The 25,550-nt window shown below is 44.8% G+C and overlaps 1 protein-coding gene across 1 annotated transcript in view; it reads right to left on the bottom strand.

Annotated features, from left to right (window-relative positions):
* Positions 1–10,967, bottom strand: part of LOC129823294 (1-phosphatidylinositol 4,5-bisphosphate phosphodiesterase delta-1-like) — an 81,050-nt gene extending 70,083 nt beyond the window's left edge. Inside the window, exon 1 of the mRNA XM_055882228.1 lies at positions 10,749–10,967. Coding sequence (XP_055738203.1) covers positions 10,749–10,779 — 31 coding nt within the window. The 5' untranslated portion in view covers positions 10,780–10,967. The remainder of the gene's footprint in view (positions 1–10,748) is intronic.
* Between the last annotated feature and the right edge of the window lie 14,583 nt (positions 10,968–25,550).

Consider the following 25,550-nt stretch of genomic DNA (forward strand, 5'->3'; position numbering starts at 1 on the left):
CAGTCGGTCAGCCAGCCAGTCAGCCAATCAGTCAGCCAGCCAGCCAGTCAGCCAATCAGTCAGCCAGTCGGTCAGCCAGTCAGTCAGCCAATTGGTCAGCCAGTCAATCAGCCAGCCAGTCAGTCAATCGGTCAGCCAGTCAATCAGCCAGCCAGTCAGCCAATCGGTCAGCCAGCCGGCCAGTCAGCCAATTGGTCAGCCAGCCAGTCGGTCAGCCAGTCAGTCAGCCAGTCGGTCAGTCAATTGGTCAGCCAGTCGGTCAGCCAGCCAGTCAGTCAATCGGTCAGCCAGTCATTCAGCCAATTGGTCAGTCAGTCAGTCTGTGTGTCTGTAGCCATGTTTGGGTGTAATGAAACATTCCAGTATTTTTAATTAATTCAGTATTTCCATCTGCAGTAGTAACGGTTGGGCTCGTCTGGGGCTGAACAGCCCTCATTTAAAGGGACAATCTACAATTTTACATCCATTCTAGGCCTATAAATAAAAAATATGTACCAATTGATTCCTGAAAAATATAACTTATAACACAGCCCAACCTGAACACAAAAAATAAAAAAGAGAAATTCAGAAAAGATAGAAAAACCTGTCAGTAACAGCAACATGAAGAACCCTTAGATGTAAACCGGTGTTGTTCTCAGAGTTGTTGGCTGTTTCTATATGAACCACAGGCTGAGCAGCAGCACTGCAGACACCTGTGTGTTTTCCTGACTAGTGTTGGAGGGAAAATAAAGCATTCCACATTCTAACCCAAACGCCAAACCAGATGTAGATGTTACTGTGAAACGTTGAAAAGTTTTACAACGTACTAGTGATTTGTGCCAGACAGAGTTTACAAAGTGCTCCCGTGATGATTAAACAGCTCCATAACAATCACATATTGCATTCTGGGAGCTCAACAGCCACACCACAGCCGTCTAAACATTGTTTACAACAGTTACAGTATAAAGACACCCTATAGGCATATTGTAACTGGGACTGAGAGGACATCCAATCTTTATTGAAGATTTAGATAATAAGCAGGGCTCCCATGCAAAAGACACATGGTCTCAATGGGACTTCCTGTGTAAATAAAGACACATGGTCTCAATGGGACTTCCTGTGTAAATAAAGACACATGGTCTCAATGGGACTTCCTGTGTAAATAAAGACACATGGTCTCAATGGGACTTCCTGTGTAAATAAAGACACATGGTCTCAATGGGACTTCCTGTGTAAATAAAGACACAGGGTCTCAATGGGACTTCCTGTGTAAATAAAGACACAGGGTCTCAATGGGACTTCCTGTGTAAATAAAGAGATCTGGTCTCAATGGGACTTCCTGTGGTCCTGTGTGGCAGTTGTTGGTAGAGCATGGTGCTTGTAACACCAGGGTTGTAGGTTTGATTCCCACAGGGGACCAGTACGAAAAAGGTAAGAAAACGTGTGCACTCACTACTGTAGTGGCTCTGGATCAGAGAGTCTGCTAAATGACTCACTACTGTAGTGGCGCTGGATCAGAGAGTCTGCTAAATGACTCACTACTGTAGTGGCTCTGGATCAGAGAGTCTGCTAAATGACTCACTACTGTAGTGGCTCTGGATCAGAGAGTCTGCTAAATAACTCACTACTGTAGTGACTCTGGATCAGAGAGTCTGCTAAATGACTCACTACTGTAGTGGCGCTGGATCAGAGAGTCTGCTAAATGACTCACTACTGTAGTGACTCTGGATCAGAGAGTCTGCTAAATGATTCACTACTGTAGTGGCTCTGGATCAGAGAGTCTGCTAAATGACTCACTACTGTAGTGGCTCTGGATCAGAGAGTCTGCTAAATGACTCACTACTGTAGTGGCGCTGGATCAGAGAGTCTGCTAAATGACTCACTACTGTAGTGGCTCTGGATCAGAGAGTCTGCTAAATGACTCACTACTGTAGTGGCTCTGGATCAGAGAGTCTGCTAAATGACTCACTACTGTAGTGGCGCTGGATCAGAGAGTCTGCTAAATGACTCACTACTGTAGTGGCTCTGGATCAGAGAGTCTGCTAAATGACTCACTACTGTAGTGGCTCTGGATCAGAGAGTCTGCTAAATGACTCACTACTGTAGTGGCGCTGGATCAGAGAGTCTGCTAAATGACTCACTACTGTAGTGGCTCTGGATCAGAGAGTCTGCTAAATGACTCACTACTGTAGTGGCTCTGGATCAGAGAGTCTGCTAAATGACTCACTACTGTAGTGGCTCTGGATCAGAGAGTCTGCTAAATGACTCACTACTGTAGTGGCTCTGGATCAGAGAGTCTGCTAAATGACTCACTACTGTAGTGGCTCTGGATCAGAGAGTCTGCTAAATGACTCACTACTGTAGTGGCTCTGGATCAGAGAGTCTGCTAAATGACTCACTACTGTAGTGACTCTGGATCAGAGAGTCTGCTAAATGACTCACTACTGTAGTGGCGCTGGATCAGAGAGTCTGCTAAATGACTCACTACTGTAGTGACTCTGGATCAGAGAGTCTGCTAAATGACTCACTACTGTAGTGGCTCTGGATCAGAGAGTCTGCTAAATGACTCACTACTGTAGTGGCTCTGGATCAGAGAGTCTGCTAAATGACTCACTACTGTAGTGGCTCTGGATCAGAGAGTCTGCTAAATGACTCACTACTGTAGTGGCTCTGGATCAGAGAGTCTGCTAAATGACTCACTACTGTAGTGGCTCTGGATCAGAGAGTCTGCTAAATGACTCACTACTGTAGTGGCGCTGGATCAGAGAGTCTGCTTAATGACTCAAATGTAAATAAACCCCTACTGTTTGTTTATTTATTCTATGTACAGTATGTTGATGTCGTCCACGTGACTGATTCATGTTTGGAATAGGTGAAAGTCTCTGATACTATGTATCCTGATATTTTGTCACTACAACATGCCTTCATACCACCACTACCAATATTATTTTCATTTTCTACATTGTTGTAACGACGGTCCTCCTCCTCTTCTACCGAAAAGGAGGAGTAGTGATCGAACCAAGGCGCAGTGGAGTTTGAACACATAATTTATTAAAGAAAACACAAACTTGACTAAACTAACAAAAACAACAAACGGTGTAGACAGACCTAGACGACGAACTTACATAAAACAAGAAGAACGCACGAATAGGAAACATAGGCTACACAAACCGAACAAACCGTAAACAGTCCCATATGGTGCAAACATAGACACAGACACGGAAGACAATCACCCACAACGAACACTGTGACAACGCCTACCTAAATATGACTCTTAATTAGAGGAACGCCAAACACCTGCCTCTAATTAAGAGCCATACCAGGCAACCCAAAAACCAACATAGAAACAGAAAACATAGAATGCCCACCCAAACTCACGTCCTGACCAACTAACACATATAACAAACTAACAGAAATAGGTCAGGAACGTGACAATTGTTGAGACATTTTAGGATTTGATGCTGCATTCCTGTACAATCCTTGAGAGAAAATGCTCCAATCACAATTGTAGGCATGGGTGGCGGTGATGTCCCTTGCCAAAAGAAGATCCAGGAGTAGTAGCTTTGTCTACCGCCAGCCTCTGTATTCAGCAACCGCCATGCTATGTCTTTGCAATAATATAACAGATTGTCTTTAACTTTGCCTTGAAAGCCGGCAGACAGGGTTTCCTAAATACGAGGTGTTTACCTATCTAAGAGTTTGCCATTCTCCTGTTCTCGCGTGCTCTTGGAACACCTCCTCTGGTTGAGTCTTTTTGAGACATTTATGCCGTCGATACATCAGGAACACCTTTCACTCCTCTCCTCTACTATATCCCGATGCTACCGATGCTACCGATGCTACCAATGCTACCGATGCTACCAATGCTACCGATGCTACCAATGCTACCGATGCTACCAATGCTACCAATGCTACCGATGCTACCGATGCTACCGATGCTACCGATGCTACCGATGCTACCGATGCATCCTTTAGAAACGTCCAAAAAAAAGCTCAAAAGTCATGACATTCGCAGGTCTGCGAGGACAGGGCGTGTTCCCTCCACTGCAAAAAAATAAGGGGTCTCTATTACAGGGTAATTACACTGAAACAGCAGGTAAAACACAGGAGTGGCTTCGGGACAGGTCTCTGAATGTCCTTGAGTGGCCCAGCCAGAGCCCGGACTTGAACCCGATCAAACATCTCTGGTGAGACCTGAAAATAGCTGTGCAGCAACGCTCCCCATCCAACCTGACAGAGCTTGAGATGATCTGCAGAGAAGAATGGGAGAAACTCCCCAAATACAGGTGTGCCAAGCTTGTAGCATCATAACCAAGAAGACTTGAGGCTGTAATTGCTGAAAAAGGTGCTTCAACAAAGTACTAAGTAAAGGGGCTGAATAATTATGTAAATGTGATATTTCCAGTGGGTTATGGGGTATGGTGCGTAATGTATCTGTAACGTATCAAAATGTAGAAAAAGTCAAGGGGTCTGAATACTTTCCGAAGGCACTGTACATTTTTGTATTCTTCTAATGCCTCTTAAGGAGAAAGGAATCTAAAAGTAGCTAAAAAGTAATCCGATTACTTCTCCGAGTTTGGGTAATCCAAAAGTTACATTACTAATACAAATGTTGGACAGGTAACTAGTAACTGTAATGGATTACATTTAGAAAGTAAGCTACCCAACCCTGGTGGTGAGTCAGTTGGACATCGTTCTGACGGTTAATTACTGCTCTCTCCTTCCTTGTGCATTTAAGTGTAAATTGGAGTTTAATTAATTTACCTTTTTTGGTTAGGATAAAGTAAGACAAAATCAAGGGGTATATCAATGACTGTGGCCACTGTTCATTACAGGCAGATACAGCAAGTTGCAGCCTATCCAGCATACAACATTACCTAAGGTGCATTGGCTACCCTTTATCACTTATCATTCACAGACGGAAGGAGTTGGAACCTGGGATGTATCCTCCCTGGTTGGCTGCCTCTCTCTGCCTGCTCCCTGGTTTGCTGCTTCTCTCTGTCTGCTCCCTGGTTGGCTGCCTCTCTCTTTCTGCTCCCTGGTTGGCTGCCTCTCTCTGCCTGCTCCCTGGTTGGCTGCCTCTCTCTGCCTGCTCCCTGGTTTGCTGCCTCTCTCTGTCTGCTCCCTGGTTGGCTGCCTCTCTCTGTCTGCTCCCTGGTTGGCTGCCTTTCTCTGCCTGCTCCCTGGTTGGCTGCCTCTCTCTGCCTGCTCCCTGGTTGGCTGCCTCTCTCTACCTGCTCCCTGGTTGGCTGCCTCTCTCTGCCTACTCCCTGGTTGGCTGCCTCTCTCTGCCTGCTCCCTGGTTGGCTGCCTCTCTCTGCCTGCTCCCTGGTTGGCTGCCTCTCTCTGCCTGCTCCCTGGTTGGCTGCCTTTCTCTGCCTGCTCCCTGGTTGGCTGCCTCTCTCTGCCTGCTCCCTGGTTGGCTGCCTCTCTCTGCCTGCTCCCTGGTTGGCTGCCTCTCTCTGCCTGCTCCCTGGTTGGCTGCCTCTCTCTGCCTGCTCCCTGGTTGGCTGCCTCTCTCTGCCTGCTCCCTGGTTGGCTGACTCTCTCTGCCTGCTCCCTGGTTGGCTGCCTCTCTCTGTCTGCTCCCTGGTTGGCTGCCTCTCTCTGCCTGCTCCCTGGTTTGCTGCCTCTCTCTGTCTGCTCCCTGGTTGGCTGCCTCTCTCTGTCTGCTCCCTGGTTGGCTGCCTCTCTCTGCCTGCTCCCTGGTTGGCTGCCTCTCTCTGCCTGCTCCCTGGTTGGCTGCCTCTCTCTGCCTGCTCCCTGGTTGGCTGCCTTTCTCTGCCTGCTCCCTGGTTGGCTGCCTCTCTCTGCCTGCTCCCTGGTTGGCTGCCTCTCTCTGCCTGCTCCCTGGTTGGCTGCCTCTCTCTGTCTGCTCCCTGGTTGGCTGCCTCTCTCTGTCTGCTCCCTGGTTGGCTGCCTTTCTCTGCCTGCTCCCTGGTTGGCTGCCTCTCTCTGCCTGCTCCCTGGTTGGCTGCCTCTCCCTACCTGCTCCCTGGTTGGCTGCCTCTCCCTGCCTGCTCCCTGGTTGGCTGCCTCTCTCTGCCTGCTCCCTGGTTGGCTGCCTCTCTCTGCCTGCTCCCTGGTTGGCTGCCTCTCTCTGCCTGCTCCCTGGTTGGCTGCCTCTCTCTGCCTGCTCCCTGGTTGGCTGCCTCTCTCTGCCTGCTCCCTGGTTGGCTGCTTCTCTCTACCTGCTCCCTGGTTGGCTGCCTCTCTCTGCCTGCTCCCTGGTTGGCTGCCTCTCTCTGCCTGCTCCCTGGTTGGTTGCCTCTCTCTACTTGCTCCCTGGTTGGCTGCCTCTCTCTGTCTGCTCCCTGGTTGGCTGCCTCTCTCTACCTGCTCCCTGGTTGGCTGCCTCTCTCTGCCTGCTCCCTGGTTGGCTGCCTCTCTCTGCCTGCTCCCTGGTTGGCTGCCTCTCTCTACCTGCTCCCTGGTTGGCTGCCTCTCTCTACCTGCTCCCTGGTTGGCTGCCTCTCTCTGCCTGCTCCCTGGTGGGCTGCCTCTCTCTGCCTGCTCCCTGGTTGGCTGCCTCTCTCTACCTGCTCCCTGGTTGGCAGCCTCTCTCTGCCTGCTCCCTGGTTGGCTGCCTCTCTCTGCCTGCTCCCTGGTTGGCTGCCTCTCTCTACCTGCTCCCTGGTTGGCTGCCTCTCTCTACCTGCTCCCTGGTTGGCTGCCTCTCTCTGCCTGCTCCCTGGTTGGCTGCCTCTCTCTGCCTGCTCCCTGGTTGGCTGCCTCTCTCTGCCTGCTCCCTGGTTGGCTGCCTCTCTCTGCCTGCTCCCTGGTTGGCTGCCTCTCTCTGCCTGCTCCCTGGTTGGCTGCCTCTACCTGCTCCCTGGTTGGCTGCCTCTCTCTACCTGCTCCCTGGTTGGCTGCCTCTCTCTAACTGCTCCCTGGTTGGCTGCCTCTCTCTGCTTGCTCCCTGGTTGGCTGCCTCTCTCTACCTGCTCCCTGGTTGGCTGCCTCTGCCTGCTCCCTGGTTGGCTGCCTCTCTCTGCCTGCTCCCTGGTTGGCTGCCTCTCTCTGCCTGCTCCCTGGTTGGCTGCCTCTCTCTGCCTGCTCCCTGGTTGGCTGCCTCTCTCTGCCTGCTCCCTGGTTGGCTGCCTCTCTCTGCCTGCTCCCTGGTTGGTTGCCTCTCTCTACTTGCTCCCTGGTTGGCTGCCTCTCTCTGTCTGCTCCCTGGTTGGCTGCCTCTCTCTACCTGCTCCCTGGTTGGCTGCCTCTCTCTGCCTGCTCCCTGGTTGGCTGCCTCTCTCTGCCTGCTCCCTGGTTGGCTGCCTCTCTCTACCTGCTCCCTGGTTGGCTGCCTCTCTCTACCTGCTCCCTGGTTGGCTGCCTCTCTCTGCCTGCTCCCTGGTGGGCTGCCTCTCTCTGCCTGCTCCCTGGTTGGCTGCCTCTCTCTGCCTGCTCCCTGGTTGGCTGCCTCTCTCTACCTGCTCCCTGGTTGGCAGCCTCTCTCTGCCTGCTCCCTGGTTGGCAGCCTCTCTCTGCCTGCTCCCTGGTTGGCTGCCTCTCTCTGCCTGCTCCCTGGTTGGCTGCCTCTCTCTACCTGCTCCCTGGTTGGCTGCCTCTCTCTACCTGCTCCCTGGTTGGCTGCCTCTCTCTGCCTGCTCCCTGGTTGGCTGCCTCTCTCTGCCTGCTCCCTGGTTGGCTGCCTCTCTCTGCCTGCTCCCTGGTTGGCTGCCTCTCTCTGCCTGCTCCCTGGTTTGCTGCCTCTCTCTGCCTGCTCCCTGGTTGGCTGCCTCTACCTGCTCCCTGGTTGGCTGCCTCTCTCTACCTGCTCCCTGGTTGGCTGCCTCTCTCTAACTGCTCCCTGGTTGGCTGCCTCTCTCTGCTTGCTCCCTGGTTGGCTGCCTCTCTCTACCTGCTCCCTGGTTGGCTGCCTCTGCCTGCTCCCTGGTTGGCTGCCTCTCTCTGCCTGCTCCCTGGTTGGCTGCCTCTCTCTGCCTGCTCCCTGGTTGGCTGCCTCTCTCTGCCTGCTCCCTGGTTGGCTGCCTCTCTCTGCCTGCTCCCTGGTTGGCTGCCTCTACCTGCTCCCTGGTTGGCTGCCTCTCTCTACCTGCTCCCTGGTTGGCTGCCTCTCTCTAACTGCTCCCTGGTTGGCTGCCTCTCTCTGCTTGCTCCCTGGTTGGCTGCCTCTCTCTACCTGCTCCCTGGTTGGCTGCCTCTGCCTGCTCCCTGGTTGGCTGCCTCTCTCTACCTGCTCCCTGGTTGGCTGCCTCTCTCTACCTGCTCCCTGGTTGGCTGCCTCTCTCTGCCTGCTCCCTGGTTGGCTGCCTCTCTCTGCCTGCTCCCTGGTTGGCTGCCTCTCTCTGCCTGCTCCCTGGTTGGCTGCCTCTCTCTACCTGCTCCCTGGTTGGCTGCCTCTCTCTACCTGCTCCCTGGTTGGCTGCCTCTCTCTGCCTGCTCCCTGGTTGGCTGCCTCTCTCTACCTGCTCCCTGGTTGGCTGCCTCTCTCTACCTGCTCCCTGGTTGGCTGCCTCTCTCTACCTGCTCCCTGGTTGGCTGCCTCTCTCTACCTGCTCCCTGGTTGGCTGCCTCTCTCTACCTGCTCCCTGGTTGGCTGCCTCTCTCTACCTGCTCCCTGGTTGGCTGCCTCTTTCTACCTGCTCCCTGGTTGGCTGCCTCTCTCTGCCTGCTCCCTGGTTGGCTTCCTCTCTCTGCCTCCTCCCTGGTTGGCTGCCTCTCTCTGCCTCCTCCCTGGTTGGCTGCCTCTCTCTGCCTGCTCCCTGGTTGGCTGCCTCTCTCTGCCTGCTCCCTGGTTGGATGCCTCTCTCTGCCTGCTCCCTGGTTGGCTGCCTCTCTCTGCCTGCTCCCTGGTTGGCTGCCTCTCTCTGCCTGCTACCCTGGTTGGCTGCCTCTCTCTGCCTGCTCCCTGGTTGGCTGCCTCTCTCTACCTGCTCCCTGGTTGGCTGCCTCTCTCTACCTTCTCCCTGGTTGGCTGCCTCTCTCTACCTGCTCCCTGGTTGGCTGCCTCTCTCTACCTGCTCCCTGGTTGGCTGCCTCTCTCTACCTGCTCCCTGGTTGGCTGCCTCTCTCTGCCTGCTCCCTGGTTGGCTGCCTCTCTCTGCTTGCTCCCTGGTTGGCTGCCTCTCTCTACCTGCTCCCTGGTTGGCTGCCTCTCTCTGCCTGCTTCCTGGTTGGCTGCCTCTCTCTGCCTGCTCCCTGGTTGGCTGCCTCTCTCTGCCTGCTCCCTGGTTGGCTGCCTCTCTCTGCCTGCTCCCTGGTTGGCTGCCTCTCTCTGCCTGCTCCCTGGTTGGCTGCCTCTCTCTACCTGCTCCCTGGTTGGCTGCCTCTTTCTGCCTGCTCCCTGGTTGGCTGCCTCTCTCTACCTGCTCCCTGGTTGGCTGCCTCTCTCTGCCTGCTCCCTGGTTGGCTGCCTCTCTCTGCCTGCTCCCTGGTTGGCTGCCACTCTCTGCCTGCTCCCTGGTTGGCTGCCTCTCTCTACCTGCTCCCTGGTTGGCTGCCTCTTTCTGCCTGCTCCCTGGTTGGCTGCCTCTCTCCACCTGCCTCCACACATAATAACATCGGATCTTGCTGCACACAAACATGTTGTTGCTCATCAATAAACCACATTGTTAATTCCTGAGATAAAGCATTTATTCTACTTATTCTTCCTAGGACAATAACGACCATTACTTTGTCCTTGTTTTAACATCAGCCCTACACAAGACACGGGACAACACTCTGTCAGTCAGCCCTACACAAGACGCAGGACAACACGCTCTGTCAGTCAGCCCTACACAAGAGACATGACAACACTCTGTCAGTCAGCCCTACACAAGACACAGGACAACACTCTGTCAGTCAGCCCTACACAAGACACATGACAACACTCTGTCAGTCAGCCCTATACAAGACGCAGGACAACACTCTGTCAGTCAGCCCTATACAAGACGCAGGACAACACTCTGTCAGTCAGCCCTACACGAGACGCAGGACAACACTCTGTCAGTCAGCCCTACACAAGACACAGGACAACACTCTGTCAGTCAGCCCTACACGAGACGCAGGACAACACGCTCTGTCAGTCAGCCCTACACAAGACGCAGGACAACACTCTGTCAGTCAGCCCTACACGAGACGCAGGACAACACGCTCTGTCAGTCAGCCCTACACAAGACACAGGACAACACTCTGTCAGTCAGCCCTACACGAGACGCAGGACAACACGCTCTGTCAGTCAGCCCTACACAAAACGCAGGACAACAATCTGTCAGTCAGCCCTACACAAGACGCAGGACAACAATCTGTCAGTCAGCCCTATACAAGACGCAGGACAACAATCTGTCAGTCAGCCCTACACAAGACACGGGACAACACTCTGTCAGTCAGCCCTACACAAGACACGGGACAACACTGTCAGTCAGCCCTACACAAGACGCAGGACAACACTCTGTCAGTCAGCCCTACACAAGACACGGGACAACACTCTGTCAGTCAGCCCTACACAAGACGCAGGACAACACTCTGTCAGTCAGCCCTACACAAGACACGGGACAACACTCTGTCAGTCAGCCCTACACAAGACACGGGACAACACTCTGTCAGTCAGCCCTACACAAGACGCAGGACAACACTCTGTCAGTCAGCCCTACACAAGACACGGGACAACAATCTCAGACAAACAAATCACATTCCACTCAAGCATAACTGGTCACAACGCCCATTGAGGATGTTACAGTGGTTCGGGTAGTAGAGCATAAAAAAGAAGTTTCTCTAAATATGATCAGATATCACTCAATAGTCCGTATATCTGCAGCTCAACCTACCATGTTTTCCCGCTTTGCCGTTTGATTCCATTCGGATTCGATAAGATCAGCCCCAAATTGCCGCTGCGTAAAATCACTCCACAGGTCAGAAATGACGCGCACGTACAAATCCAAGGGTCTCTATGGATAAATGCGAATAACAAAGCGGCGATGGAAAGCGTTGGGCACTTTAGGCTGCCGATTAGATCTAGACAGACAGTGCGCAAAGTAGCTGTTAGCCTACAGCATAACCAGTACGAAGTATGCGCCCTGCCCTTCAGCCCAACCAGCCCACACCCTCCGCACCGCTACACCGGTCGGACGGGTGATCGTATTGCAGCCTGGGCTAGGCTACACCTCTACATGGAATTCCTGACGCAGGGGAAATTCTGATTTGTTTTCCAATACATATTTCTACTGCTGTGTGTCTTTGTGTTTCCTTGCACTGGAACAAGACAGAAGGCTAAATTAATCACAGTTATGCCATGGAGACAAAGGACAGTCCTTACTCAAGGGACAGTCCTTACTCAAGGGACAGTCCTATCTGGGATCCTTGGGACGTCCTTACTCTAATCCCTAACCATAACTTTTATTTTACCATAATCTTAATTTTTTACTTTAACAATTTTAAATGTCAACTTCAATGGCATAGGGACATCCCAAGGATCCAGAATAGCAAGGACCCTTCATTACCCACCGTCTCTGACTTTACCCGAAGCCAGTACCTACCTTGACTCTCTGCTGGACCAATCCTTGAGTGGAAAGTGAAATGGAAGCACTACAAATAAATGTAATGTCAATTCGTAGTGAAGCTAATAATAATAAATTGTCAACACACATTGATTGTTATTGCAAAATAATGATGCCTTGTTGATGTTGATGAATGTCACCAAAAATCATACTTTTGCTATCATTTATGTAACGAAGGACCTCTACTGGTGTAATTTGGAACTGAAGACTCAATTGTGTTGTGTGTCTTCACAATAATGCCAGGGAGGAATCAAGTCCCGGGTGTCATTGTCAGTTCATGGTCATAATGCTTTACAATGAGTTGGTCTTCAAATCAAAGTTTATTTGTTACGTGCGCTGAATACAACAGGTGTAGACCTTACAGTGAAATGCTGAATACAACAGGTGTAGTAGACCTCACAGTGAAATGCTGAATACAACAGGTGTAGTAGACCTCACAGTGAAATGCTGAATACAACAGGTGTAGTAGACCTCACAGTGAAATGCTGAATACAACAGGTGTAGACCTTACAGTGAAATGCTGAATACAACAGGTGTAGTAGACCTCACAGTGAAATGCTGAATACAACAGGTTTAGACCTTACAGTGAAATGCTGAATACAACAGGTGTAGTAGACCTCACAGTGAAATGCTGAATACAACAGGTGTAGTAGACCTCACAGTGAAATGCTGAATACAACAGGTGTAGTAGACCTCACAGTGAAATGCTGAATACAACAGGTGTAGTAGACCTCACAGTGAAATGCTGAATACAACAGGTGTAGTAGACCTCACAGTGAAATGCTGAATACAACAGGTGTAGTAGACCTTACAGTGAAATGCTGAATACAACAGGTGTAGTAGACCTCAAAGTGAAATGCTGAATACAACAGGTGTAGTAGACCTCACAGTGAAATGCTGAATACAACAGGTGTAGTAGACCTCACAGTGAAATGCTGAATACAACAGGTGTAGTAGACCTCACAGTGAAATGCTGAATACAACAGGTGTAGTAGACCTCACAGTGAAATGCTGAATACAACAGATGTAGATCTCACAGTGAAATGCTGAATACAACAGGTGTAGTAGACCTCACAGTGAAATGCTGAATACAACAGGTGTAGTAGACCTCACAGTGAAATGCTGAATACAACAGGTGTAGTAGACCTCACAGTGAAATGCTGAATACAACAGGTGTAGTAGACCTTACAGTGAAATGCTGAATACAACAGGTGTAGTAGACCTCACAGTGAAATGCTGAATACAACAGGTGTAGTAGACCTCACAGTGAAATGCTGAATACAACAGGTGTAGTAGACCTCACAGTGAAATGCTGAATACAACAGGTGTAGTAGACCTTACAGTGAAATGCTGAGTACAACAGGTGTAGTAGACCTCACAGTGAAATGCTGAATACAACAGGTGTAGTAGACCTTACAGTGAAATGCTGAATACAACAGGTGTAGTAGACCTCACAGTGAAATGCTGAATACAACAGGTGTAGTAGACCTTACAGTGAAATGCTGAATACAACAGGTGTAGTAGACCTCACAGTGAAATGCTGAATACAACAGGTATAGTAGACCTCACAGTGAAATGCTGAATACAACAGGTGTAGTAGACCTTACAGTGAAATGCTGAATACAACAGGTGTAGTAGACCTTACAGTGAAATGCTGAATACAACAGGTGTAGTAGACCTCACAGTGAAATGCTGAATACAACAGGTGTAGACCTTACAGTGAAATGCTGAATACAACAGGTGTAGTAGACCTCACAGTGAAATGCTGAATAGAACAGGTGTAGACCTTACAGTGAAATGCTGAATACAACAGGTGTAGTAGACCTTTACAGTGAAATGCTGAATACAACAGGTGTAGTAGACCTCACAGTGAAATGCTGAATACAACAGGTGTAGTAGACCTTTACAGTGAAATGCTGAATACAACAGGTGTAGTAGACCTTACAGTGAAATGCTGAATACAACAGGTGTAGTAGACCTTACAGTGAAATGCTGAATACAACAGGTGTAGTAGACCTTACAGTGAAATGCTGAATACAACAGGTGTAGTAGATCTCAAAGTGAAATGCTGAATACAACAGGTGTAGTAGACCTTACAGTGAAATGCTGAATACAACAGGTGTAGTAGACCTCACAGTGAAATGCTGAATACAACAGGTGTAGTAGACCTCACAGTGAAATGCTGAATACAACAGGTGTAGACCTTACAGTGAAATGCTGAATACAACAGGTGTAGTAGACCTCACAGTGAAATGCTGAATACAACAGGTGTAGACCTTACAGTGAAATGCTGAATACAACAGGTGTAGTAGACCTCACAGTGAAATTCTGAATACAACAGGTGTAGTAGACCTTACAGTGAAATGCTGAATACAACAGGTGTAGACCTTACAGTGAAATGCTGAATACAACAGGTGTAGTAGACCTTACAGTGAAATGCTGAATACAACAGGTGTAGTAGACCTCACAGTGAAATGCTGAATACAACAGGTGTAGTAGACCTCACAGTGAAATGCTGAATACAACAGGTGTAGTAGACCTTACAGTGAAATGCTGAATACAACAGGTGTAGTAGACTTCAAAGTGAAATGCTGAATACAACAGGTGTAGTAGACCTCACAGTGAAATGCTGAATACAACAGGTGTAGTAGACCTCACAGTGAAATGCTGAATACAACAGGTGTAGTAGACCTCACAGTGAAATGCTGAATACAACAGGTGTAGTAGACCTCACAGTGAAATGCTGAATACAACAGGTGTAGATCTCACAGTGAAATGCTGAATACAACAGGTGTAGTAGACCTCACAGTGAAATGCTGAATACAACAGGTGTAGTAGACCTCACAGTGAAATGCTGAATACAACAGGTGTAGTAGACCTCACAGTGAAATGCTGAATACAACAGGTGTAGTAGACCTTACAGTGAAATGCTGAATACAACAGGTGTAGTAGACCTCACAGTGAAATGCTGAATACAACAGGTGTAGTAGACCTCACAGTGAAATGCTGAATACAACAGGTGTAGACCTTACAGTGAAATGCTGAATACAACAGGTGTAGTAGACCTCACAGTGAAATGCTGAATACAACAGGTGTAGTAGACCTCACAGTGAAATGCTGAATACAACAGGTGTAGACCTCACAGTGAAATGCTGAATACAACAGGTGTAGTAGACCTCACAGTGAAATGCTGAATACAACAGGTGTAGTGGACCTCACAGTGAAATGCTGAATACAACAGGTGTAGTAGACCTTACAGTGAAATGCTGAATACAACAGGTGTAGACCTTACAGTGAAATGCTGAATACAACAGGTGTAGTAGACCTCACAGTGAAATGCTGAATACAACAGGTGTAGTAGACCTCACAGTGAAATGCTGAATACAACAGGTGTAGTAGACCTCACAGTGAAATGCTGAATACAACAGGTGTAGTAGACCTCACAGTGAAATGCTGAATACAACAGGTGTAGTAGACCTTACAGTGAAATGCTGAATACAACAGGTGTAGTAGACCTCACAGTGAAATGCTGAATACAACAGGTGTAGTAGACCTCACAGTGAAATGCTGAGTACAACAGGTGTAGTAGACCTTACAGTGAAATGCTGAATACAACAGGTGTAGTAGACCTCACAGTGAAATGCTGAATACAACAGGTGTAGTAGACCTCACAGTGAAATGCTGAATACAACAGGTGTAGTAGACCTTACAGTGAAAGGCTGAGTACAACAGGTGTAGTAGACCTCACAGTGAAATGCTGAATACAACAGGTGTAGTAGACCTTACAGTGAAATGCTGAATACAACAGGTGTAGTAGACCTCACAGTGAAATGCTGAATACAACAGGTGTAGTAGACCTCACAGTGAAATGCTGAATACAACAGGTGTAGTAGACCTCACAGTGAAATGCTGAATACAACAGGTGTAGTAGACCTCACAGTGAAATGCTGAATACAACAGGTGTAGTAGACCTTACAGTGAAATGCTGAATACAACAGGTGTAGTAGACCTCACAGTGAAATGCTGAATACAACAGGTGTAGTAGACCTCACAGTGAAATGCTGAATACAACAGGTGTAGTAGACCTCACAGTTAAATGCTGAATACAACAGGTGTAGTAGACCTTACAGTGAAATGCTGAATACAACAGGTGTAGTAGACCTTACAGTGAAATGCTGAATACAACAGGTGTAGTAGACCTCACAGTGAAATGCTGAATACAACAGGTGTAGACCTTACAGTGAAATGCTGAATACAACAGGTGTAGTAGACCTCACAGTGAAATGCTGAATACAACAGGTGTAGGTAGACCTCACAGTGAAATGCTGAATACAACAGGTGTAGTAGACCTCACAGTGAAATGCTGAATACAACAGGTGTAGACCTTACAGTGAAATGCTGAATACAACAGGTGTAGTAGACCTTTAAAGTGAAATGCTGAATACAACAGGTGTAGTAGACCTCACAGTGAAATGCTGAATACAACAGGTGTAGTAGACCTTACAGTGAAATGCTGAATACAACAGGTGTAGTAGACCTCACAGTGAAATGCTGAATACAACAGGTGTAGTAGACCTTACAGTGAAATTGTCATGTTTTGTCTTTGATCTTCATGTCTTGTCCCTGTGCTTCCCTCTGCTGGTCTTATTAGGTTCTTTCCCTCTTTCTATTCCTCTCTCTCCTCCTCCCTCTCTCCCTCCCCCGCTCTCTCTCTCTATCGTTCCGTTCCTGCTCCCAGCTGTTTCTCTTTCTCCTAACGACCTCATTTACTCTTTCACACCTGTCCCCTATTTTGCCCTCTGATTTGAGTCCCTATTTCTCCCTCTGTTTTCTGCTTCTGTCTTTGTCGGATTCTTGTTTGATGTGTGCTGTTCTGTGTCCTTGTTCGGCCCTTTCGTGTTTTTGCCTTCATCAGATGCAGCGTGTGAGCAGGTGTCTAGGGGTCGCGTCTCCAGTCGTTCATCTCTACTGACGAGAGGATTTCAGTTTTCCTGTTTTGTTTTTACCTTAGATATATCAGGAGTATCGTTTTTGTCTAAGACTGGAATAAAGACTCTGTTTCTATTTCGTCGCTTTTGGGTCCTCCATCAGCATAACAGAAATGCTGAATACAACAGGTGTAGTAGACCTCACAGTGAAATGCTGAATACAACAGGTGTAGTAGACCTCACAGTGAAATGCTGAATACAACAGGTGTAGACCTCACAGTGAAATGCTGAATACAACAGGTGTAGTAGACCTTACAGTGAAATGCTGAATACAACAGGTGTAGTAGACCTTACAGTGAAATGCTGAATACAACAGGTGTAGTAGACCGTACAGTGAAATGCTGAGTACAACAGGTGTAGTAGACCTCACAGTGAAATGCTGAATACAACAGGTGTAGTAGACCTCACAGTGAAATGCTGAATACAACAGGTGTAGTAGACCTCACAGTGAAATGCTGAATACAACAGGTGTAGTAGACCTTACAGTGAAATGCTGACTACAACAGGTGTAGAACTTACAGTTAAATGCTTACTTACAGGCTCTAACCAATAGTGCAAAAAAAGGTATTAGGTGAACAATAGGTAGATAAAGAAATAAAACAACAGTAAAAAGACAGACTATATTAAGTAGCCAGGCTACATACAGACACCGGTTAGTCAGGCTGATTGAGGTAGTATGTACATGTAGATATGGTTAAAGTGACTATGCATATATGATGAACAGAGAGTAGCAGCAGCGCAAAAGAGGGGTTGGCGGGTGGTGGGACACAATGCAGATAGCCCGGTTAGCCAATGTGTGGTTAGCCAATCAGTCACAGACTATCCGAATAAAACCTATTCATTCTCCTCCATGACAGGTCCCAGACCCACAGACTATCTGATAAAAACCTATTCATTCTCCCCCATGGCAGGTCACAGACTATCTAATAAAAACCTATTCATTCTCCCCCATGGCAGGTCTCAGACTATCTAATAAAAACCTATTCATTCTCCCCCATGGCAGGTCTCAGACTATCTAATAAAAACCTATTCATTCTCCCCCATGGCAGGTCTCAGACTATCTAATAAAAACCTATTCATTGTCCCCCATGGCAGGTCACAGACTATCTAATAAAAACCTATTCATTCTCCCCCATGGCAGGTCTCAGACTATCTAATAAAAACCTATTAATTCTCCCCCATGGCAGGTCTCAGACTATCTAATAAAAACCTATTCATTCTCCTCCATGGCAGGTCCCAGACCCACAGACTATCTGATAAAAACCTATTCATTCTCCCCCATGGCAGTTCTCAGACTATCTAATAAAAACCTATTCATTCTCCCCCATGGCAGGTCTCAGACTATCTAATAAAAACCTATTCATTCTCCCCCATGGCAGGTCTCAGACTATCTAATAAAAACCTATTCATTCTCCCCCATGGCAGGTCCCAGACTATCTAATAAAAACCTATTCATTCTCCCCCATGGCAGGTCTCAAACTATCTAATAAAAACCTATTCATTCTCCCCCATGGCAGGTCTCAAACTATCTAATAAAAACCTATTAATTCTCCCCCATGGCAGGTCTCAGACCAAAAGCAATAATACCAATTAAAAGTCCAACCTACATAAACACTATCTCTGATAGTGATCTATAGCAGGTATTAGTGACACTTAAAACAGCTAATCAAATGAGTAGATAAATTAACCACAATTGGGTTGTATTGATAGTTAAAGCTTTATTTTGAATTTTTTATTTAACCTTTATTTTACATCTTAAGGATCCAACCATTTTTTTCAATTTTCGCAAGGCAACCCAGTTAAGAACAAATTCTTATTTACAATGACGGCCTACCAAAAGGCAAATGGCCTCCTGCGGGGACAGAGGCTGGGATTAAAAATATATGAAATAAAAATATAGGACAAAACACACATCACGACAAGAGAGACACAACACTACATAAAGAGAGACCTAAGACAACAACATAGCATGGTAGCAACACAACATGACAACACAGCATGGTAGCAACACAACATGACAACATAGCATGGTAGCAACACATGACAACAACATGGTAGTAACACAACATGACAACAACATGGTAGCAACACAACATGACAACAACATGGTAGCAACACAACATGACAACAACATGGTAGCAACACAACAACATGGTAGCAACACAACATGACAACAACATGGTAGCAACACAACATGACAACAACATGGTAGCAACACAACATGACAACAACATGGTAGCAACACAACATGACAACAACATGGTAGCAACACAACATGACAACAACATGGTAGCAACACAACATGACAACAACATGGTAGCAACACAACATGGTAGCAACACAACATGGTAGCAGCACAAAAAACAGGGTACAAACATTGTTGGTCACAGACTATAGCAAAAAGGGCAACAAGGTAGAGACAACAATGCAACAAGCAACAAGCAAACTGCAACGGTCTGACTCTTTGTACCCTCTCTGGATTACTGACCTCTGCCTGCCTTTGACCTGTTGTATCCTCTCTGGATTACTGACCTCTGCCTGCCTTTGACCTGTTGCACCCTCTCTGGATTACTGACCTCTGCCTGCCTTTGACCTGTTGTACCCTCTCTGGATTACTGACCTCTGCCTGCCTTTGACCTGTTGTACCCTCTCTGGATTACTGACCTCTGCCTGCCTTTGACCTGTTGTACCCTCTCTGGATTACTGACCTCTGCCTGCCTTTGACCTGTTGTATCCTCTCTGGATTACTGACCTCTGCCTGCCTTTGACCTGTTCTATCCTCTCTGGATTACTGACCTCTGCCTGCCTTTGACCTGTTGTATCCTCTCTGGATTACTGACCTCTGCCTGCCTTTGACCTGTTGTATCCTCTCTGGATTACTGACCTCTGCCTGCCTTTGACCTGTTGTATCCTCTCTGGATTACTGACCTCTGCCTGCCTTTGACCTGTTGTACCCTCTCTGGATTACTGACCTCTGCCTGCCTTTGACCTGTTGTATCCTCTCTGGATTACTGACCTCTGCCTGCCATTGACCTGTTGTATCCTCTCTGGATTACTGACCTCTGCCTGCCTTTGACCTGTTGTATCCTCTCTGGATTACTGACCTCTGCCTGCCTTTGACCTGTTGCATCCTCTCTGGATTACTGACCTCTGCCTGCCTTTGACCTGTTGTACCCTCTCTGGATTACTGACCTCTGCCTGCCTTTGACCTGTTGCATCCTCTCTGGATTACTGACCTCTGCCTGCCTTTGACCTGTTGTACCCTCTCTGGATTACTGACCTCTGCCTGCCTTTGACCTGTTGTTTGCCTGCCCCTGTTTTAGAAATAAACTTTTGTTTCTTGTACACTGTCTGCATCTGGGTCGTACCTGAAATGTGATACCTTTAAGAGAATGTGACTGGCAGAACGGGTGTTGTATGTGGAGGACGAGGGCTGCAGTAGATAACTCACATAGGGGGGAGTGAGGCCTAAGAGGGTTTTATAAATAAGCAACAACCAGTGGGTCTTGTGACGGGTATACAGAGATGACCAGTTTACAGAACTGGAGTGTTCCCCAGGCTATCCGCCAATAAAAACATTTTTTTACAAAAATTGTGCCGTCTGGTTCAATATAAGGAATTTCAAATGATTTATCCTTTTACTCAAGTATGACAATTTAGTACTTTTTCCACCACTGGATGTGGCTGGGGGTTACCGCATTTCTTTCACATGACGCACCAATTTAGACCAGTGTGTCTGGGTAAGAGTCATATAATATTTATAACGTATTTTTATCTGGACACTTTCTGTTTAACCTGGAATTGTTCCTTATTGTAGGCTACTACTAATTTCAGTCTTCATCTTTACTCACACTACTCACTCTGTTCAGCACATGACGTTACACGTGAATCCTTAAAGAGATGGGTGGTGCTGGCTTAAGAGGGTTGGAACAACGCTGAATGGGTGTAGACAACGGAGAACGTTCCAGTAGGTGTACCAAAACATACAAAGGCCCTTTTCTCAAAAGTGAGTTTACAAGTTCATCAACTTTCAAAGCAGAACTACTTTCCCTTTGTTCCTCAACTGTAGTGTGTGATATACCATTTATCTAGCTCTGAGTCTCTACTTTATCCAATGTTACAAATAAAAAATATAAATAAATTTGTTAGATGTGATGTAATGTAATTTGTATGGTAGTTAGATGTGATGTGTATGGTAGTTAGATGTGATGTGATGTATATGGTAGTTAGATGTGATTTGTATGGTAGTTAGATGTGATGTATATGGTAGTTAGATGTGATGTATATGGTAGTTAGATGTGATTTGTATGGTAGTTAGATGTGATGTATATGGTAGTTAGATGTGATGTATATGGTAGTTAGATGTGATGTATATGGTAGTTAGATGTGATGTGATTTGTATGGTAGTTAGATGTGATTTGTATGGTAGTTAGATGTGATGTATATGGTAGTTAGATGTGATGTATATGGTAGTTAGATGTGATTTGTATGGTAGTTAGATGTGATTTGTATGGTAGTTAGATGTGATGTATATGGTAGTTAGATGTGATGTATATGGTAGTTAGATGTGATTTGTATGGTAGTTAGATGTGATGTGATGTATATGGTAGTTAGATGTGATTTGTATGGTAGTTAGATGTGATTTGTATGGTAGTTAGATGTGATTTGTATGGTAGTTAGATGTGATTTGTATGGTAGTTAGATGTGATGTGATGTATATGGTAGTTAGATGTGATGTATATGGTAGTTAGATGTGATTTGTATGGTAGTTAGATGTGATTTGTATGGTAGTTAGATGTGATTTGTATGGTAGTTAGATGTGATTTGTATGGTAGTTAGATGTGATGTGTATGGTAGTTAGATGTGATGTGTATGGTAGTTAGATGTGATGTGTATGGTAGTTAGATGTGATTTGTATGGTAGTTAGATGTGATGTATATGGTAGTTAGATGTGATATGTATGGTAGTTAGATGTGATGTATATGGTAGTTAGATGTGATTTGTATGGTAGTTAGATGTGATTTGTATATGGTAGTTAGATGTGATTTGTATATGGTAGTTAGATGTGATTTGTATGGTAGTTAGATGTGATGTATATGGTAGTTAGATGTGATTTGTATGGTAGTTAGATGTGATGTATATGGTAGTTAGATGTGATGTATATGGTAGTTAGATGTGATTTGTATGGTAGTTAGATGTGATTTGTATGGTAGTTAGATGTGATGTATATGGTAGTTAGATGTGATTTGTATGGTAGTTAGATGTGATGTGATTTGTATGGTAGTTAGATGTGATTTGTATGGTAGTTAGATGTGATTTGTATGGTAGTTAGATGTGATTTGTATGGTAGTTAGATGTGATGTGATTTGTATGGTAGTTAGATGTGATGTATATGGTAGTTAGATGTGATGTATATGGTAGTTAGATGTGATTTGTATGGTAGTTAGATGTGATTTGTATGGTAGTTAGATGTGATGTATATGGTAGTTAGATGTGATTTGTATGGTAGTTAGATGTGATGTATATGGTAGTTAGATGTGATGTATATGGTAGTTAGATGTGATGTGATTTGTATGGTAGTTAGATGTGATGTATATGGTAGTTAGATGTGATTTGTATGGTAGTTAGATGTGATTTGTATGGTAGTTAGATGTGATGTATATGGTAGTTAGATGTGATGTGTATGGTAGTTAGATGTGATGTGTATGGTAGTTAGATGTGATGTGTATGGTAGTTAGATGTAATTTGTATGGTAGTTAGATGTGATGTGATGTATATGGTAGTTAGATGTGATTTGTATGGTAGTTAGATGTGATGTGATGTATATGGTAGTTAGATGTGATGTATATGGTAGTTAGATGTGATTTGTATGGTAGTTAGATGTGATTTGTATGGTAGTTAGATGTGATGTATATGGTAGTTAGATGTGATGTGTATGGTAGTTAGATGTGATGTGTATGGTAGTTAGATGTGATTTGTATGGTAGTTAGATGTGATGTGATGTATATGGTAGTTAGATGTGATTTGTATGGTAGTTATATGTGATGTATATGGTAGTTAGATGTGATTTGTATGGTAGTTAGATGTGATGTGATGTGTATGGTAGTTAGATGTGATTTGTATGGTAGTTAGATGCGATATATATGGTAGTTAGATGTGATTTGTATGGTAGTTAGATGTGATGTGATGTGTATGGTAGTTAGATGTGATGTATATGGTAGTTAGATGTGGTGTATATGGTAGTTAGATGTGATTTGTATGGTAGTTAGATGTGATGTATATGGTAGTTAGATGTGATGTGTATGGTAGTTAGATGTGATTTGTATGGTAGTTAGATGTGATGTATATGGTAGTTAGATGTGATGTATATGGTAGTTAGATGTGATGTGTATGGTAGTTAGATGTGATTTGTATGGTAGTTAGATGTGATGTATATGGTAGTTAGATGTGATGTATATGGTAGTTAGATGTGATGTATATGGTAGTTAGATGTGATGTATATGGTAGTTAGATGTGATTTGTATGGTAGTTAGATGTGATGTGTATGGTAGTTAGATGTGATTTGTATGGTAGTTAGATGTGATGAAATGTATATGGTAGTTAGATGTGATGTATATGGTAGTTAGATGTGATGTATATGGTAGTTAGATGTGATGTATATGGTAGTTAGATGTGATTTGTATATGGTAGTTAGATGTGATTTGTATGGTAGTTAGATGTGATTTGTATGGTAGTTAGATGTGATGTATATGGTAGTTAGATGTGATTTGTATGGTAGTTAGATGTGATGTATATGGTAGTTAGATGTGATGTATATGGTAGTTAGATGTGATGTATATGGTAGTTAGATGTGATGTATATGGTAGTTAGATGTGATTTGTATATGGTAGTTAGATGTAATTTGTATGGTAGTTAGATGTGATTTGTATGGTAGTTAGATGTGATGTGATTTGTATGGTAGTTAGATGTGATGTGATTTGTATGGTAGTTAGATGTGATGTATAGGGTAGTTAGATGTGATTTGTATGGTAGTTAGATGTGATTTGTATGGTAATTAGATGTGATGTATATGGTAGTTAGATGTGATTTGTATGGTAGTTAGATGTGATGTATAGGGTAGTTAGATGTGATTTGTATGGTAGTTAGATGTGATTTGTATGGTAGTTAGATGTGATGTATATGGTAGTTAGATGTGATTTGTATGGTAGTTAGATGTGATTTGTATGGTAGTTAGATGTGATGTATATGGTAGTTAGATGTGATTTGTATGGTAGTTAGATGTGATGTGATTTGTATGGTAGTTAGATGTGATGTATATGGTAGTTAGATGTGATTTGTATGGTAGTAAGATGTGATGTATATGGTAGTTAGATGTGATTTGTATGGTAGTTAGATGTGATGTGTATGGTAGTTAGATGTGATGTATATGGTAGTTAGATGTGATTTGTATGGTAGTTAGATGTGATGTATATGGTAGTTAGATGTGATGTATATGGTAGTTAGATGTGATGTATATGGTAGTTAGATGTGATTTGTATGGTAGTTAGATGTGATTTGTATGGTAGTTAGATGTGATTTGTATGGTAGTTAGATGTGATGTATATGGTAGTTAGATGTGATTTGTATGGTAGTTAGATGTGATGTATATGGTAGTTAGATGTGATTTGTATGGTAGTTAGATGTGATGTATATGGTAGTTAGATGTGATGTATATGGTAGTTAGATGTGATTTGTATGGTAGTTAGATGTGATGTGATGTATATGGTAGTTAGATGTGATTTGTATGGTAGTTAGATGTGATGTATATGGTAGTTAGATGTGATTTGTATGGTAGTTAGATGTGATTTGTATGGTAGTTAGATGTGATTTGTATGGTAGTTAGATGTGATGTATATGGTAGTTAGATGTGATGTATATGGTAGTTAGATGTGATTTGTATGGTAGTTAGATGTGATGTATATGGTAGTTAGATGTGATTTGTATGGTAGTTAGATGTGATGTATATGGTAGTTAGATGTGATGTATATGGTAGTTAGATGTGATTTGTATGGTAGTTAGATGTGATGTATATGGTAGTTAGATGTGATTTGTATGGTAGTTAGATGTGATTTGTATGGTAGTTAGATGTGATTTGTATGGTAGTTAGATGTGATGTGTATGGTAGTTAGATGTGATGTATATGGTAGTTAGATGTGATTTGTATGGTAGTTAGATGTAATTTGTATGGTAGTTAGATGTGATTTGTATGGTAGTTAGATGTGATGTATATGGTAGTCAGATGTAATTTGTATGGTAGTTAGATGTGATTTGTATGGTAGTTAGATGTGATTTGTATGGTAGTTAGATGTGATGTATATGGTAGTTAGATGTGATTTGTATGGTAGTTAGATGTGATGTGTATGGTAGTTAGATGTGATTTGTATGGTAGTTAGATGTGATGTATATGGTAGTTAGATGTGATTTGTATGGTAGTTAGATGTGATGTGTATGGTAGTTAGATGTGATGTATATGGTAGTTAGATGTGATGTGTATGGTAGTTAGATGTGATGTATATGGTAGTTAGATGTGATGTATATGGTAGTTAGATGTGATTTGTATGGTAGTTAGATGTGATTTGTATGGTAGTTAGATGTGATGTGATTTGTATGGTAGTTAGATGTGATTTGTATATGGTAGTTAGATGTAATTTGTATGGTAGTTAGATGTGATTTGTATATGGTAGTTAGATGTGATGTATATGGTAGTTAGATGTGATGTATATGGTAGTTAGATGTGATTTGTATGGTAGTTAGATGTGATGTATATGGTAGTTAGATGTGATGTATATGGTAGTTAGATGTGATTTGTATGGTAGTTAGATGTGATTTGTATGGTAGTTAGATGTGATGTATATGGTAGTTAGATGTGATGTATATGGTAGTTAGATGTGATTTGTATGGTAGTTAGATGTGATGTATATGGTAGTTAGATGTGATGTATATGGTAGTTAGATGTAATTTGTATGGTAGTTAGATGTGATTTGTATGGTAGTTAGATGTGGGGATGAATGTATTTTCCAGAGGGAAGCGAGGACATGCACCCAAA

Source organism: Salvelinus fontinalis, chromosome 25, assembly GCF_029448725.1.
Source record: "Salvelinus fontinalis isolate EN_2023a chromosome 25, ASM2944872v1, whole genome shotgun sequence".
Taxonomy (NCBI): Eukaryota; Metazoa; Chordata; class Actinopteri; order Salmoniformes; family Salmonidae; genus Salvelinus; species Salvelinus fontinalis.